This window comes from Ixodes scapularis, unplaced genomic scaffold, assembly GCF_016920785.2.
Source record: "Ixodes scapularis isolate PalLabHiFi unplaced genomic scaffold, ASM1692078v2 PGA_scaffold10__122_contigs__length_95168666, whole genome shotgun sequence".
Taxonomy (NCBI): Eukaryota; Metazoa; Arthropoda; class Arachnida; order Ixodida; family Ixodidae; genus Ixodes; species Ixodes scapularis.
Window position 1 is genome coordinate 58968471 of NW_024609836.1, and position 16006 is coordinate 58984476.

General features: G+C 48.3%; 1 protein-coding gene across 7 annotated transcripts in view; it reads right to left on the reverse strand.

Annotated features, from left to right (window-relative positions):
• LOC8036186 (spectrin beta chain) overlaps positions 1-16006 on the reverse strand; it is a 120349-nt gene that overhangs the window by 26474 nt on the left and 77869 nt on the right. For all 7 annotated transcript variants that reach the window (XM_029975337.4, XM_029975335.4, XM_029975336.4 and 4 more), the window contains exons 24-32: positions 15527-15847; positions 12128-12403; positions 10503-10688; positions 7699-7907; positions 6885-7041; positions 5729-6049; positions 3536-3718; positions 2282-2454; positions 1174-1422 (exon numbers count right to left, since the gene is read on the reverse strand). In XM_029975337.4, coding sequence (XP_029831197.1) covers positions 1174-1422; positions 2282-2454; positions 3536-3718; positions 5729-6049; positions 6885-7041; positions 7699-7907; positions 10503-10688; positions 12128-12403; positions 15527-15847 — 2075 coding nt within the window. The remainder of the gene's footprint in view (positions 1-1173; positions 1423-2281; positions 2455-3535; positions 3719-5728; positions 6050-6884; positions 7042-7698; positions 7908-10502; positions 10689-12127; positions 12404-15526; positions 15848-16006) is intronic.

The following is a 16006-nucleotide window of genomic DNA, read 5'->3' on the forward strand; positions in this document are numbered from 1 at the left end:
TCTCATATAATAAATATTTTGGCATTTATAGGGAACATAAAAAAAAACTAAATTTTCAAATCGTTTTTTTTTTCAAAATTTTTGCAGTAGGCAAAGGGATAATGTGGACAGCTTGCATTATAGATGACTTCTGGAGGGAAACGAAGGTGTCCATATCAGAGAGTAGTCATGTGCATATTATGGACTTTAGTTCGAAGCGAATTCGAAGTGAATAGTGGTTTTGGCCAAATATTGTTGAATTGAATAACAAATAGTTTCTCCAAGCCTTTCACTACTGCTGCACCATGCTTAAACAAGAACACAGCTAAGTTTATGAGGGTTGTTAGCAAGCTTCCACTTGTCTATTTCTAAGCTTACTTAATTTTAGTCTAACCATATTTATGGGCGGTGGCCTCAGAAAGTTTAATACCAACATTGTGATGGGGAAAAAGAAAAAAGAAATATTTTACATAAAATTACATCTATAGAGATAGCCAGCTATACCTAATCGAGGGGATTTATAAATCTTTCTATATGCAAATATCCTTTCTTCAATTTCATATTAAAAAAAAGTAATAAGAAATCTTAAATGATGAGCACAGGTTGTCAGGGCATCTCTGCCAACATACACAATCGCATAATAGCCACAGCGCAATTTTGAAAATTTTAGTGTGATGCAGGTACTAAAACTTACAAATTTTTTGTTTCTTTTTAAATGCGCCAGGAGCACACATGCACCATGCCGCTCTGAAAGTGAGTTTTTCTCCTATGCACTGACTGCGATATTTGCACTTTTTGAAATGTTCATTTCGGCGGGGATATCCCAGTCGCGTGTGCTTCTTGACGAGCACCGGTGCACTGCAGAAAAGCAACATCTGTGGAGCTCGCTTCCGCAGATGTTGGGGCTAACCTGCCGCAATCAACACTTCGAAAAATGCGAACGTCACAGATCATCTCGAAGCAAATTTCGAATAACGTATTATTCGAAACTACTGTTCAAAAATTTTAATATTCGCACAACGCTATTAACGAAATGCCCTAAACCACGCATCCACATGAGGAACACCTTTGCCCATTGTACGTACACATCATGCTACAATGCAGCACAAAGTCGTTCCAGGCACAGTCTGGCGCAGCTACAGAGCCTAGGTGTCTTCGCGCGAGGAAAGTGCCCAAGAAAAGGGGAAGCGGTACCTGGCGAACTGGTAGACCTCCAGGATGAGCTGGAGGTGCTCCCAGCGCTCGTCCCAGCGGGCCATCATGGCGCTTCGCTGGGTGGTGAGGGCGAGCAGCTTCTCCTTGATCTCCCCCGAGGCGTAGTGGCCCCGGGCGAGCAGCTCCTTGCCCAGGGCCACGCACGAGGACAGGTTGTCCTCCCGGGCGTCCACTTCCGCCTTCAGGCTCTGGTGGTTGTTCATCAGCAGCTCGACCCCAGACACATCCCTGTAGGATGGGAGCAGAGACGGACACGGGTCGGCCAAACTCGTCCATGCCGTTGTTAGACGCGCTCAGTTGGCTCACAGATGATGTACAATCGATAGAGGCCGTACAAAACTGTGTCCGAACCTGCGGCGAGCACAATACGATACCTCTGTCTGCTAACGAAACCTTCCCGACAGATTTCACGGGTCGCTAGTTCTACGACCCAGAAGGTGGCACAATGGGTTCTGCTCTCGTCACGAGTGGGACAGCGCGATGAGGGTGGTTTGCGTGGGCACACCTAGATGGCACTGCAACTGCTGGCGCATGCAGTTGCGTTCCGCCGTACTAAAAAAGCTTCCACGCGTTGTACACATGCAGTGCTAACGCAAAAGTCTTTATGCTATTCTAAAACTCTCTAATGTTTTTACTTGATAAGAAAGCACAACAAATATTTTTTGCGCCATTACAAGAAAACAGCTGAAGATACTGAGAAGTTGTTTGCCACCAGCAAAGCAGCAGAGAGAGCAGGCAATGACGATGATAATAGCTTGTGATGAGGTGTGCGTGCCCTCCCAGAGACACATGTAAAGCAAACCCCCTCCTTTTCTGAGCAGAGCTTTGCAACCAGTTGATCAAACGACGTTGGGTTAAACCGTTAAACCAAGATCCAGTGGCGACACTGTGCGGCTCATGCTAGTCTAAGCATACCCCACCAAGGAATAAGTCGGACCACAAAGGGATAATTGACACGGAACCGAAATTCAAGTTTTGTTTTCACTACAACAAAAATTGACCGAAATCGCCTCACAAAATAACTGCCAGGCACGTTCCCCTGGATTCAAAAAGGGTCTGGAAACCTCCCGCATCCACCGCCGCTCACCTGGGCTTTTCGGAGGTGTTCATCTGGCGCACGACGTCCTCCATCCAGAGCAGGAGGTCGCGCACCATGCACAGGAAGCGGAACAGGTCGCCCGTGTCCGCCAGCCGTGCCCTGCGCCCGTCACAGGCCCCCAGGAGGCGCTGCCAGGCCGCCACAACTTCGGACTCACGGCTCTGGAGGAGGCGGGAGGAACGGGCAATGGTGAGAAGGCGTGGGGTTGGCACATCCATCTTTGCAGCATCTTGACTCAAATATGAGCCTAGCACGAACGTCTCATTGTATACAACACATCATTGAACTAAAGAAACAAAGGCTCATGTGACACTATTGCAGAATCTTAAATGAAGACATGCCTGTTGACCCACAGGCACGTGCCTGTGCACTAAATTATTTGAATGATATTAGTGTGCAAAGCGATTAATTTATTGATCCATCCTACGCTTGACTGGGAAATTATGAAGCGTTCAGCAGGCGTGTCGGTCACTCAATCCATCAGCCAGCTTAAAACAAATTACCACTAATCAGCTAACGAAGTGATCGGCATACATAGGTGTGATTTACTAAGCAGTCAATCACACACTGAACATATTGGCCAATCAATGTCCAGGTCATTCAGTGTCGGCTGATCCATAAATACACCAGGAAGCCAAAACATACCAAAACATGTATCTTCAGTTATTGGTCCGTGAATCAGCATATCAGTCAAACAATCTACCAGTCAGCCAAAACACATGGACACTAAATCAGTTAATTGGCTGTTTAATGTGAATATTCGTGATTCACAGAATAGTCAATCATACACCAAGCCAACTGGCCAATCAATAAGTAATTCGCTGTATCAGCTAAATGATAAATCAATATGCTGGCAAACACACACGAAAAATGATTGGTTGGCTCATTTATTGTAAATTTGATTCTTGGTCAACAATTTGCAGGTGCATCTGATTACTAGTCAATCAATCAGCATGTCAGTCAGTCAGTCAATCAATCAATTAATCAGTCCACCACTGTAGAGCAGCACCCACCTGTATCTCCCTAACAGGATTGATTTACTATATTAGTTAATCAATCAGCATGTCAGCCAATCAATAAGTTGATCAGCCAGCTATCTAGCCCATCATCAGGGTCAGGCACTTGCTTGCACCTTTCCAAGACAATTGAGTGACTCGTCAATGGTATATTTGATCACTGGTCAGCCAATGAATGAGTTGATTGGCCAGGCAGTCAATCACAATCAGGGGAATGGGCACTTGCCTGTATCTCTCTAGCCTTGTCGCCCGCATAGGCGGCCCCCAGCTGCGCCGCCTGTCCCTGGATGGCTTCCACGGCCGAGCCCAGGGTCTGCAGGTCGTTCTCGAAGTTGGCCTGCCTCCGCTGCAGGTTCTGCACGCTCACTGCATCACGCCCCAGCTCGTCCGACATGCTGTTTTGCTTCTCCTGCACGGATGACGTGGACATGGACAAGGATCAAAGCATGCTCCAAGCAACGCAGATCTAGGAAAACTGGCATCATAACCATGCTTGAGCTTGCTATCAACACTATTGGCGAGGAAACTGAACTATGGGGTGTGCTTTGTCCAGCATCCTTTCCTCAAAAATCAGTGTTTAGCAATTTAGAAAAAAAAGAATCGAGGTACACCTAAGCACCTCTGATGAGTTGTGAATGTGAAAACATGCAAGCGGCTCGTCTGCTCCCTTATTTCGTCTGCTGCATACTTTTCGCTACCGGTCAGCACGCGCGCTCTCCTGGGCACGCTAAACTTGGACACTCTATGTTAACGGTACGCAGACGGACACGCAACGGTCATGGGGTGAGCAGTCATTGAAACTGACGCGCAGCGGCCAATGGGAGCCTCGTCGACGCGCGCCAGCCAAAGGGATTGAAGCAGGGAAACTAGGAGTCATGGTCAGGCTTTTCGCGTGGTTTCATAGCTGGGAGCTGGCTGCACTTGAAGAAAGGATTTAAGCGGTCGTTTGAAGCCGATAACGTCGGCTCGCTCCATAAAACAGCTAATGCTTTCCCCTTAAAAAAAATTGTGGGGAGTTAATTGTTTTTAGGAAATATTCCGAAACATGCTTCTATTTCCAGTCGACGTGCTAAAATATCAGAAACGCTCCCAACTCAATACGTGTCTATAGTGACATAGATATTGCACTAAACATGTTTTTCTTTTGGGGCAAGTTTACTTTGTGACTAATGTGTCCTACTCAAGCATATAACAAACATATTTTGTTCAATGTCATTCAAAATTTTTCTTTTTATAGACAAGGTTTTATACTGGCCAACAAAAATGACGAGCTCCATTCCTGCTCGTTGCCGTTCCTCTCCCTGTCTCTTAAACACCACGACACCCTCGCTCACCAGGATGCGCTAGAGTTCCTGTATATACCACATTTATTTGAATATAAGGCAGTCACGTTTATAAGGCAAGGGGGCAGTTGAAGGACCCAAGAAAAAGAAAAAAAAAATCGCCATATTGCTATACTGAGCTTCGAATATAAGGCGGGGTATGACTTTGAGACAACGGATTTTGGAAAAAAACCTCGCCTTATATTCAAATAAATACCGTAGCTACCTACAGTAGCAGAGTTGCGCATTCAGCCTCGGCGGGTGGCCGTAGCGCCGGCTTTTTTGCACGCCTTGGATGCTTTGCTCCTCACGTGACTAAATTTGGCGAATAGCGGCGCCGCGCGCGCCGCCGCTCATGGAAAACAGGAGAGGAGGAGGAGGGCAAAAGCAGGGGAACATACGCCGGGGCACGAGCAACGTCGGCGAAGCGACCGTAAAGGTGGCTTTCTCACATGGCGCCGGATGCTTTGCTCCTCACCCGATGGATCTCGGCGAATAGCGGCGTGGCGGCGCAGGGAAAACAAATGCCCAACTCTGCCCCCCCTTCGGGGGAGCATACCGAGGAACTCTAGGATGTGCTGGTGCATGTCCTTTCAGCAAATGTCTTTTCTTCCAAACCTCTTTTTACACATGGGCTTTATAACTACATCTTGAGTTAAAAACAGCACAACTGGACAAGGACAAAGAACAAGAAGAGACTGGACTCTGCGCTGACTATCAACCGATTGTTAATTTTGTTTTCACCCAGTACATATACACTTAGGCGACGCCAAAACAAACCAAAGTATGAAGGAAAAAGAAATCGCGAGCGATCCCGTCATCTTTGAAACCAGATAAAGACAGTTTGTTACAAGAGCGTTGCTTATTTTAACATGACTAAGTCAAATAGTACAATTCCATATCTGAGAGGGCGACGGATCTTTTTCTTTTTTTCAAACTTTGTCCAGTTACGCCGTTTTTACTTCAAGGTGTCACATAACCAACCAGCCCAAACACCCCTTTTAGCAAGTTTCCGATTAGCAAACAAAAACGCAGAGCTCGATTCCTGCCCGTCTTTCTGCCCAGACGCCCGGGGGGGCCCACACCCTGTGTCTCACCAGTATGCGTTGGTGGACGTCCTTGCAGTCGTGGAAGAAGCGATGCAGGTCCCAGGAGGCGGCCAGCACCTGTGCCCGGGTGTCCATGAGCTCGAGCAGGTCTGCCCAGGCATCTTGCAGGGTGTCCTTCCACTGGGCCGCCGTGGCCGCATCGCCTCCCGTGCCCTGCTGCTGGCTCATCAGGGCATCCGCCTGGGCGCACGCCCGTTGCACCCGCTCCTCCCCGACCGCCTTGGTGTCGTCCCGGAAGGCGTTGAAGCGCTCGCGCAACAGCGTCACATGCTCGTAGTCCTGGCCCAGCTCCTGCGAGCTCGCCACCACCTGTGCCGAGGGGGAACGCGCGAGGCCGCGTCAGCTACTGTCTCCGCCTGGTTTCGCGAGACTGCCATCTCTGGTTATATATAGCTACAGAACCTTGCCCCTCGAAATCGCCACACGGTCGGAATACGTTTGTCCTAGACAATGCTGAGCTGCGTTTGCCTCCAAGGTCACACGAGAGGCGGTGTCAATCCAGTTGAGAAACGTTGCCACCCTTGGTTGCTTAGTTATGGGGCTTCGTCATTTGGAAATCGCCACACAGTCGGAATAGGTTTATTGTATGCGCCGTCTCACCCTAACTTGGCAAACGGCGAAGGATGCGTGCGGACCGGGAGAAATAATCGGCATGTTGAACTAAGACACGTGACTACGCTCTGTCTCACTAGTTGCGCACGCCGAGAGAGGAAAGCCGCTTTTGAACAAATTTTGAGTGACGGGGTAATCAAAAGCGACTTTGCTTCAATTGGCTTGAAGGGGCCAGAACATTCGCTCTTTGCCAAGTTATGGCCAAACATAGACACCGGGCTGCGTTTGGTTGTAAGGTCGCGTCGATTACGGTCTCGATTTAGTTGTAGCCGTCCCTAGTCGCCGTACTACGGCCGTTCAAAGTCACCCCGTGGTCAAAATCTGGTTACGACAAACGTCCTATACACCGAGCTACGTTTCAATATAGCTCAATATAGCTGTGACTGAGTTGATCATCTTAAAATATTGTTGTCAGCCAGCAGGCGTGCTCGGTGGGGCACACAGACAGGAAGCACGCCAACGAGGAATAAGTGTGCCCTTTGCTAAGGTGTCCCGTCGCAAACGCCAACATCCCAAGCGAGGTGTCACCCACCTCCCTCTCTGCGATCCACTGCATGAGGTCGTCGACCTCCCGGTTGAGGCCGAACAGGCGCAGGGCCTCCTCCAGCTTCTGCCTCCGCTCCAGGGCAAGGTCCTTCAGGCCGGCGTACAGCTTGTCCACTTGCGACTGCCGCACCGTGATCTGGTCACTGCGCACCGGGGGGCGCCACACCGTGTGACCTACTGCTAGAGCCACTGACGGGACGATGACGACCACGCTTCACCTTTGGAACAAGCTTCCCAGCAACATTGTTCGCACAGATTACTTATTTAGTGTTTTTACCTGCCTGTTCCGCCCGGCATGGTGCCGCTTATGCGCCCGTTTCGTGCCAATAAATCACATTCTGTTCTTTGAAAATGCTCCAGAGGTCATTTTGCAGTGGTGAAACGTTTTGATATGTCTATAGCCGCCATGTTGTACAGGGTACTACTGTACGCATGTATAATGATATGAGCGTATAAATAAAATGTGTATTCTCAAATTTAAAAAAAAAAGAAAAGTTATTGCTGTACGCAGTTATATTTATCGTGCAAAAGGACGTGTATACAAATTTTGTTCTTTCATGTTGGTGAAGAAATGCCAATTGTACTGCCATCATTCACTCCTGCTTTGGCTGTACCAAATTGGTGGTATTGACTGAAGTTTTACTTGATTTATAATAAATACATAAATACATCAATTAACAAAATCATCTCACACTACTTCTTTTCCCTAAAATAGACATGGCTTTTTTGCAGTTTTTGCAAAAGCGACCAAACGAGGCATTTGCTCGCTCCCAGACCGACGAGCGAGAGGGGCTCCCCACCTGTCGGGGTGCTCCTCCTGCACCAGGCGGCGCGCAGTGTCTCCCAGCTGCCGCACGGTGTCGGCGTAGTCGTCCACGGCCCCCTCCAGGTTCTGGTGCTTCTTGCGCAGGTTCTGGGCGGAGATCTCGTCCCGCCCGCGGTCCTCCACCATCATGTACAGCTCCTGCTCGCTCATCCAAGCCTCCGCTTCGCTCGCGTCGAAGTAGTACTGCGTTACAGAAAGAGGATGCCGCCGGACGACGCCACACCTCTCTTTAGCATGCTTGGTTCTCCGTTACACGTTAAAGGGCAACTCCGCTTCATTTTTGATATTTAGAAAACCCCATGTCAAATATTACAATCTATTTATTAAACTGGCCAGCAAACTTTCAAATGAGCCAAGTCGCCGAAATCTGCCAGCTCTAGCGTGAGACGTGAGGCGTAATCGTCAGCGCAGTCAATGCGACGGATTTGGAGCGGCCAACGTTGTGCTGCTACGTCAGAGGCATGTCTACATCATTCTCATGTTTTGTTTGTTTTTACTTCTCAGAGCGAAATTGAACGATGACGTCATGAGTTTCTCCTCCTGATGTTGGCTCAGCGGCGTCCACGTAATCACCGTAACGCGGATGCGCTAGTTTGCGCGCTTATCGGTCTGTTTCTCCGCTCCCCCTCTCCCCCGGGCCATCACCGTCCACGCCATGCGAAGCGACCCACCTGCGTCACGTGTCCTGTCCCTCGCTCACTCCCGAATGTCACAAGACCACGTGGTTCGACGTGACGTGGCCATGACTCTGACGCCCCGAGACCAATGTTGCTTGATGCAACTAAAGTTTTGGTTTCGGTATCAGCTGATGTTTAAATTAAGATTACAAAAATAATATTCCACATTTCACGAATTCAAAGACGTCGAGCTGTTTAGTAGTGCTTTGTGAAATGGAATCACATGTAAGCCTAAATTTTTCGGAATTGAGCGGAGTTGCCCTTTAAGTTCGACTGCAACAAACACCAGGATCTGACGGAGACAAGGGAGTGGTGCCAAAAAGTGTGTCGTCACGGCGCTCGTCGTCCTCGTGCGCTCGCTATCGCTTGCTAAATCAACCATGCACAGTGAATGTGTCCTATTCTACAGTTTTAAAGCGATAGCTTTACAGGACCAACCAGCACCTGGAGCCGTGTAAGCACGAAATCTGTAGGTCAGTCGATTCGTAACCACTAAACAGTATTGGGAAAAAAAAGAAACAGTGCCAGGGATAGAATCTTGGTCACTGGCAGTTAAGCTGAGCACACAGCTGTCTGAGCCACGAACCCAGCACGCAGGAATGCAAGGAGCAGACTTTGGTGGTGTGAGAACGCACAAAGCGAAGGGTTTAAAAGGGCAAGAAAAAAGAGCAAAGACAGGTGGTGTACAATTAAAACACGGACAAGGAGTGAAAAGGGCAGGAAAGTGCGTTCTCCTCTTTTGGTGACCCAGAAAAATCAGTGCAAAGGATTTGTATCTGGGAGGTGCTAAACGGGAAGTGCATGCAGCATCGCAAAGAGAGGACGGTGTGACGTAATCTGTTTTCATGCAAAACCCAGCTTCTCTCTCTGCGTGCCATTTAACCCCTAGCCTTCACAATGCCACCAAAACAAGAGCGCCTGCCTCAAGATCGGGATCCTGACAATTGGGAGCAGAAACGACCACCATCGATTGCGTCTTCGTGCGAGGCGTTCCCGGACTATATTGCATGGACTTCGTAGCTTACTTCCCGGTACAGGAACAGTTTCTCTGTGTAACGTCCAAATCAGAAGACAATGGCAACACCATGAAGAACAACAAAAACAGCTACCACGACTGCGACAGCCACTGCAGTGCTACCAACTATCGCCACACTGTGTTCGCGTGCGGAGAAATCGCGTAATCACCTCAGTAAAAACCCTAAAGCTGAAAGGCTTGTGGAACATTAAAAGTATTTCAATAAAATTTTGTTTTAAAACGCTTTCTGCCAACGATGGCCCTATAAAGTTACTGCATTTCAACGCATTCGGCAGAATGACCAAACGTGCAGCCAACCTTTTCTGCACACGACTGGTTTACCCAGTAATAGCAGACGCACAAGAAGAATGAGCGTCACGACGACGCACTTTTGGCACTAGCCAATTGGCTCCATCGGATCGGAGCATTGGCTATGGTTGGATATAATGTGAAACGGAGTATAGAGGTCTGGCGGTCCGAAAGGGGGTATAGAGTTCTACGGTCAGTCCGATTATATCAAACTCGGCAACTTTGAATTATCCCCTTCTATTACGGTGACTGGGACGCGTCGTCGAGTGGGGTGTTTAGTGCCCTGTACCACCCGTACGTCAGAAGTGGTCCAACAGTGCAAAAGTCCGCATTTTTGGTTAACTCACACACAGCCAGATCTAAATAAAAAGTTCAAAACTCACTCACCCTCACGATCACGCTCATTTTCAAGTCCTCACTCACAAACTTGCGTCCCTCACCCAAATCATAAAACTCACGCACCTCACCAAACTCACAAACTCACCGAATTTGCGCACCTCACTCAACCTCAAACTCACGTGTTTTCAAGGCTTACAAATGCACTCACCCTCACCTCACGCCCGACCGGTGAGGGTGAGTGAGGTGAGAGAGTGCACTTGTGGGCGAGTTTTGCCGAAACATGCCGCAGTGGCAACAAATTGCGTCGCAGGAGCGGCCGTGTCGTGCTGTCGGACGTCGCAGTCCCGGCAGTCGGTCGCGAGAGTTTCGGCAAAAAGTACGAGCGAATGCGAGTGTCGCCGTCGTCCCAACTCCTGGCTGCCGTGGGGGATGACAAACCTGGTGTGCCTTCTCGGAGACGAGCAGGTCCCTGCGGCGGGCGTCCAGGGCATCCCTCAACTTGGCCCACAGGTCTTCCAGCTCCTTGACCAGCCGGTCGAATTCCGCCGCATCCTCGTGGCCCTCAGCCACCAGCTTGCGCCCGTTCTCGCAGATGGACACGATGCGGGGCTCGTGGTTGTCCACCTGCGAGGGAACACGACAGACCCGTTCGATTGACGCCCTCCTCTCCGCACTGGTGCAAAGGAGATAGAGCAATACACATTCAAATGCAATTTGTTTTTTCAAATATTTGTTTTTTCTTTGGGCAGCCACGACAGGAATTCAGTCAAAACTGATATGTTAATGCTTTCATCAAAAGAAAGTTTCGCTGCTTCATTTGACAAAGTTGCTTAATCCACATTTTGTGTGTTGATCTTCTTTTTTTTTTTTTCTTTTATTAACGGCGCTTTTGTTGTTAGCGAAGAGTCACGGTTTCGTTAAATAAATAAAAATAAAATAGGCACCAGGCACACAAGGTGCAAAACAGTCAGCACAAACAAGTGATTTCCAGATTTTTCCTGCATTTCTATTGAAATTAGAATAATGTGATGAAAATCAGTCGGTATGGCAAAACGTCCCTATTCAGAGCACTGTTCTAAGCAGCTCAAATTTGGCACTCATCATTATCTTTCCTTGGCAAAATGTGACCAATCAGCGACGCTGTGTTTGCGCCGAAAACGTTGCATCGTGAATATATCCGCGGCCGCTGGATCCCCCCCGTCTCCCTCTCCCGCAGGTGCGGCCTCAGGATCGTGCAGCCCTAACAGAGGAGTTGCCGAGGAAGCAACTGGGTAAAGCAGCTCGACTCTGCGTTTACCATCCGTGTTAAAAGCAGACACGCGATTGCAACGGGAATCTTAGACTGGTCAAAAGCAATGACCACAGGTTCTAATTCTGACGGGCGGCACATTTCTGGTGGCTCTGTTTCACTTTGGATATTGTGATGCCCGGCGCGACCCCTCTGTCCCCAAGTTTCGAAAAATAACCTCGAAACTTGCAGACGGTATGCTTAAGCATCGTTTGTCCTCGAGCGCGGTGTCGAGGGACCGTGACATAACCCAGCACATGAACTTGCATGGTGTGCGAATTCGAACAAACCAAATGGGCCCGTGTCCCGCCGTCGTCGACAAAGCTCCTCCGCAGTACTCCGTCTGCACGGAACATTAAAAATGCAAGCAAAAACAAAGCATGCCTTCCAGACGTAGCAGGCCACACCGAAGAGACCACGCCAAAAAAAGGCCTATAGGACGCATGTGGGTTACGGCGAGAGATCGGTTGAATTTTCTCGAAAACAAACGACTGAGGTTTGGTTTGCGACGACCCTGCTTCAAAGCTGAACCAGTAACGCCTAGAAGATAAAGCCTGAGCCTAACGTCATTGTTGGTGGCGTCAAAGCGGCATCGAGGAGAGTCAGCACAAAGCTGCAAACGCGTCAATCTTGGCATCGCCACGTGCCGGCGTCGCGTTCGGCGTAAGACGCTACGAGACGGGCTAACGCAAGCTGAGCGACACTGCGTGGATCCACTAAATCGGAAAGAAAAACTGCAACATTTCAACCGTTGCCGCTACGCTAAGGCGGTCACCTCGTTGCGGAGCGACTGTTCCTTCTTGCGCAGCATCTGAACCCCAAAGAGCGACGCGCCCCGGTCGGGCGACTGGGCCAGGGGCATCTTCTCCCGGACCCAGAGCTTCTCGTCCTCTACGTCCCGGCGGAACTGGTAGGCCTCCTTCTTCTTGAGCAGCTGGTTGCGCCGCTCCATCAACGGAGCCTGCAGCCGCTCGAAGCGCTGCTCCACCACCGACCGCTTGGCGATGATGTCCTCCGTCTTCTGGGGGTCCAGCTTCTGCAGGTACGTCGCCTGCACAGATGTGTCACACAGTGTGTCAGCGCCCTTCAGCACGACGCGTGCCGTAAGTGGTGCATGAAACCGGCGCCAAACCACTACACCTGTACAGTAAAGAAGCCTAAAAATCAGTCACTATACACGATTGAATCAAGTTACTTGACGAAGTATTGCATAACTAGGCCGAATCGAGCCCTCCAGCATAACCTAACTCAACACAACCTATTCTGAGTTAACCCAATCTAGCCTAACCAAATGTGACCTAACCCAACCGCTCTTCTTCACCTCACCTAAACGAACCCGATCTCACCTAACCTGACCTGACATGGTCTAACGAAGCCTGGCCTGGTCATGGCCAGGCATACGTCCTGGCATGACCTGATACAGCTTTTCCTGACCTCTATTCTAATCAATTTCATAATGCCGGTACTGGAAGTGCACAGCTAACGCTTTGTTTGCAATATTCCGAAGCAGAAGCACCTTTCGTTTAGCAGGAATTTCTTCAGAAAACCAGAGATCCGTGCAAACTGCAATGCGGTTACGTGTGATCTCCAGTAACGAATTCAAAATGCAGCAGCTACCAAGTTGCCGTCCTTCGAGCCAGCCTACGAAAAATACATGGGCACAGAAGAGCGTCAATGATAAGTAACGACACCATAAACGAGCGTTACCCCCAGAGCCAAGCAGGTTCAATAAAGAACTGCAGTTCGATATCAACTGTGTCTAATACAAATTCAGCCAAAGGTGTCTCTCCAGCTACAGGTTGTGCCTTGTTCCCAAAAGGACTATTTTATGAACGACACCCAGGCCAGGGCATTGGATCACAATGGCCGCATCACGATATGTTTCAACAAGCGTGCTCACAACACAGTTCTCCTTGGGCAACTCCCTGGGGCGAGCGGGACACAAAACATGGAAGAAAAGCCAGCCCTGCCTCTTAAACCCGCCGCTAGGCATTGGAGTGTGCCTCGTACAACAGCAGCCCATGCCCCTTCGCAAGAAAGAAAGGTTCCTCGAACTGAGCGGCAATTATGAGGCCTTCGATGAAACGAGAAATGGAGGGAACAATAAGGGAGAGGGCAGGCTTTGAAATGGAGACATGACAATGGGCGTAAGGATGCTCGTGAAAGGGAGAGGGTAGGAAGAGAACTAGAGCAGATGTGAATGCCCAACGCCGATCCCCTCTCTCTCCCGCCCGTTTTATTTCGGCTTCTGATCAGCGGCACTGCATGTGGGAAAAGCGGCTCGGCTAGGGCCGCTACGAGAAAAGGTTGCGTTTCTGCAAGAAAATGTTCCAGTTCTCGGAGTATATAAGCACCATACCCACGAGAAAAGGTTGCAGTTCTATGAGAAAAGGTCCGGTTCTACGAGAAAAGGTTCCAGATCCAAAGAAAAGGTTCCAGTTCTACAAGAAATTTTTCTGTGTCTTTGAGAGAGAGGCACCAGTTTTACAAGGTTCCAGTTTCTAAGTAACAATTCTACAAGGTTCTAGTTCTACAAGAATTTAATCCTTAGGACCGAATGCCTTAAGGGGGGACATGGCCTGGAAGGGTCAACTTTTGAACCATTGTCTCAAAGTGATTCAAACTTTCAGGGTGAATTGAACCCCATTAGGATTGATGACATCTAAAGTTTCAGCCTTATAGGCCAATTCTACTGCATACTATGCTTAGCAAGCTCCAGAAAAAAGTTACTTTATTAGGAAATGTATTTAAGAAAAATAATAATTGAAATCCACAAAATGTTTAGTTTAATGTGAAGTAGAATACCCATAGTGCAAGTTAAGGTAAAAATTAACTGTAGAAAATGTGATTCTAGCGAAAAACAATAACACCCAAAAAGAGCGAACGATTTTAACAAATTTGTGAGTTTTAAAATATTCAGTTTTTGTCATGAAGAATTTAGCATTTTCAGATTATGAGTACCTTAACTTGTTCCTCAGGAAATTTGAGTCAAGGACAACACTGAATGAAATCTTTACACTTTCAAAATGTCCAATGATACATTTCCTCATACCACATTTCCTGCCAAAAAGTGAAACTGAGAAAAATGCATTTGAAGTTTCAACTTTAGGTTTCTTTATTTTTTATGAGTCCGAGGTAGGCAAAATTCACCTGGAGCATTGTTAGCACCTTCGTCTTTGAGCATCTGTTGTTCCCCTGGCAATAGCTACCAGTTTGTGTTGTTTGTAGGCATGCTAACTTTTGTAGCAGGCATTCCCTGACAGATAAGCTGAGAGGAACTAAGAGGAAAATCACACTGAGAAAGAGCAGCAAAGCAGGAATAGGATCTGAAGTGGAAGGTACTGTAAAGGGGCGTTAATGACGACGACAAAATATGACGTCACCGGGAGGGACCAACCATAAACCCTGTTTCAGGTGTCAACCAATAAAATTGCTCATACCAAATTTTCAGGATTTTTTCTTTTTGGATGTATTGGGTCCCCCTGGCCCTTGATACTTGTAAACTTCGAAAGCTTCTACGAGCTAGATCTAGAGTAAATGGCACTTCCAATGAGGGTGAGATGTTCTGGCTAGGTTAAACGAGTATGAAGCAGTGCTAAATAAAAAACACAAAAAACTTGCTTCCTGCTGACTTGGAGGGCTGCCGACATGTCGAAAATAATTTATTCTGAGATAAATCCTGCATGTTTTTAAATGAAAGTTTCTGAAACCATTCTTTGGAAGTTAATAAGCATAAACATATCATTTTTGAAAAAAACGTTTTTTTCTGAAAATTTTGAATTCCGAGGCCATGTCCCCCCTTAAAACCTCTCAATATATTTTACGACAAGAGAACACTGGCACGCTGGCACCATCCGTGCAATGACCCTGGAACTGCGTTCCACTAGAGCGGAGGTTTTGCGGCATTTTCGAGATCAAATGTACGTACTAACCATAAGAAATGGTCGTTTATAATGTAAACAAATGTATTACGAGCAAAAAAAATAATATGCGAAAAAAAAAAAAAAAAAGGAAATGTATGGGGTTGCCAAGTGTTCCATGCTACCCGACAGGTGGCGCCAGTGTATTCGCTATGTTGTAAGAGATTTTCAGAGGTATCAAGGCACACGGTCCAGTAGACACGATGAGACGAGACTACAGACCATGCAAGACGGTTCAAGAGGAGATGCCTCACCTGGTTCTGCAGCTCGTCCACCTGGCGTGCCTTCTGGGCCATCTGCGTCTCGACGTCCTTCTGGCGTTGGAGGATCAGGTTCACCGAGGTCAGGTCCTGGCCCGTCTCAGAGACCAGCACCTGAGACTCGAGCTCGTCGATCCATGAGTCGATGTCGTCGCAGGTCTGTTCGTACAGCACTTGGCGGTTGGCGTCGAAGAGCTTCAGGCCCTTCTCCTTGGTCGTGTCCTCCAGGGCGGCAAACTGCTGGCCCAGCTCCGCCAGCTTGGGCTCTACCAGTTGTGCCATCTCGGGCTTCTCCGCCACGAGAGCGCGGCCGGCCTGGGAAGGCGTGATCGGGCGCTCGTTTGGGATGTTTTACACATTAGGCATAACACGCTACGCACAACATGTTACGCATAATGTATTATACACGTTACGCATAACAAGCATAGAGCTAGGATTTCACAATATGTCCACAAAAAGAGTAACACAATTGCA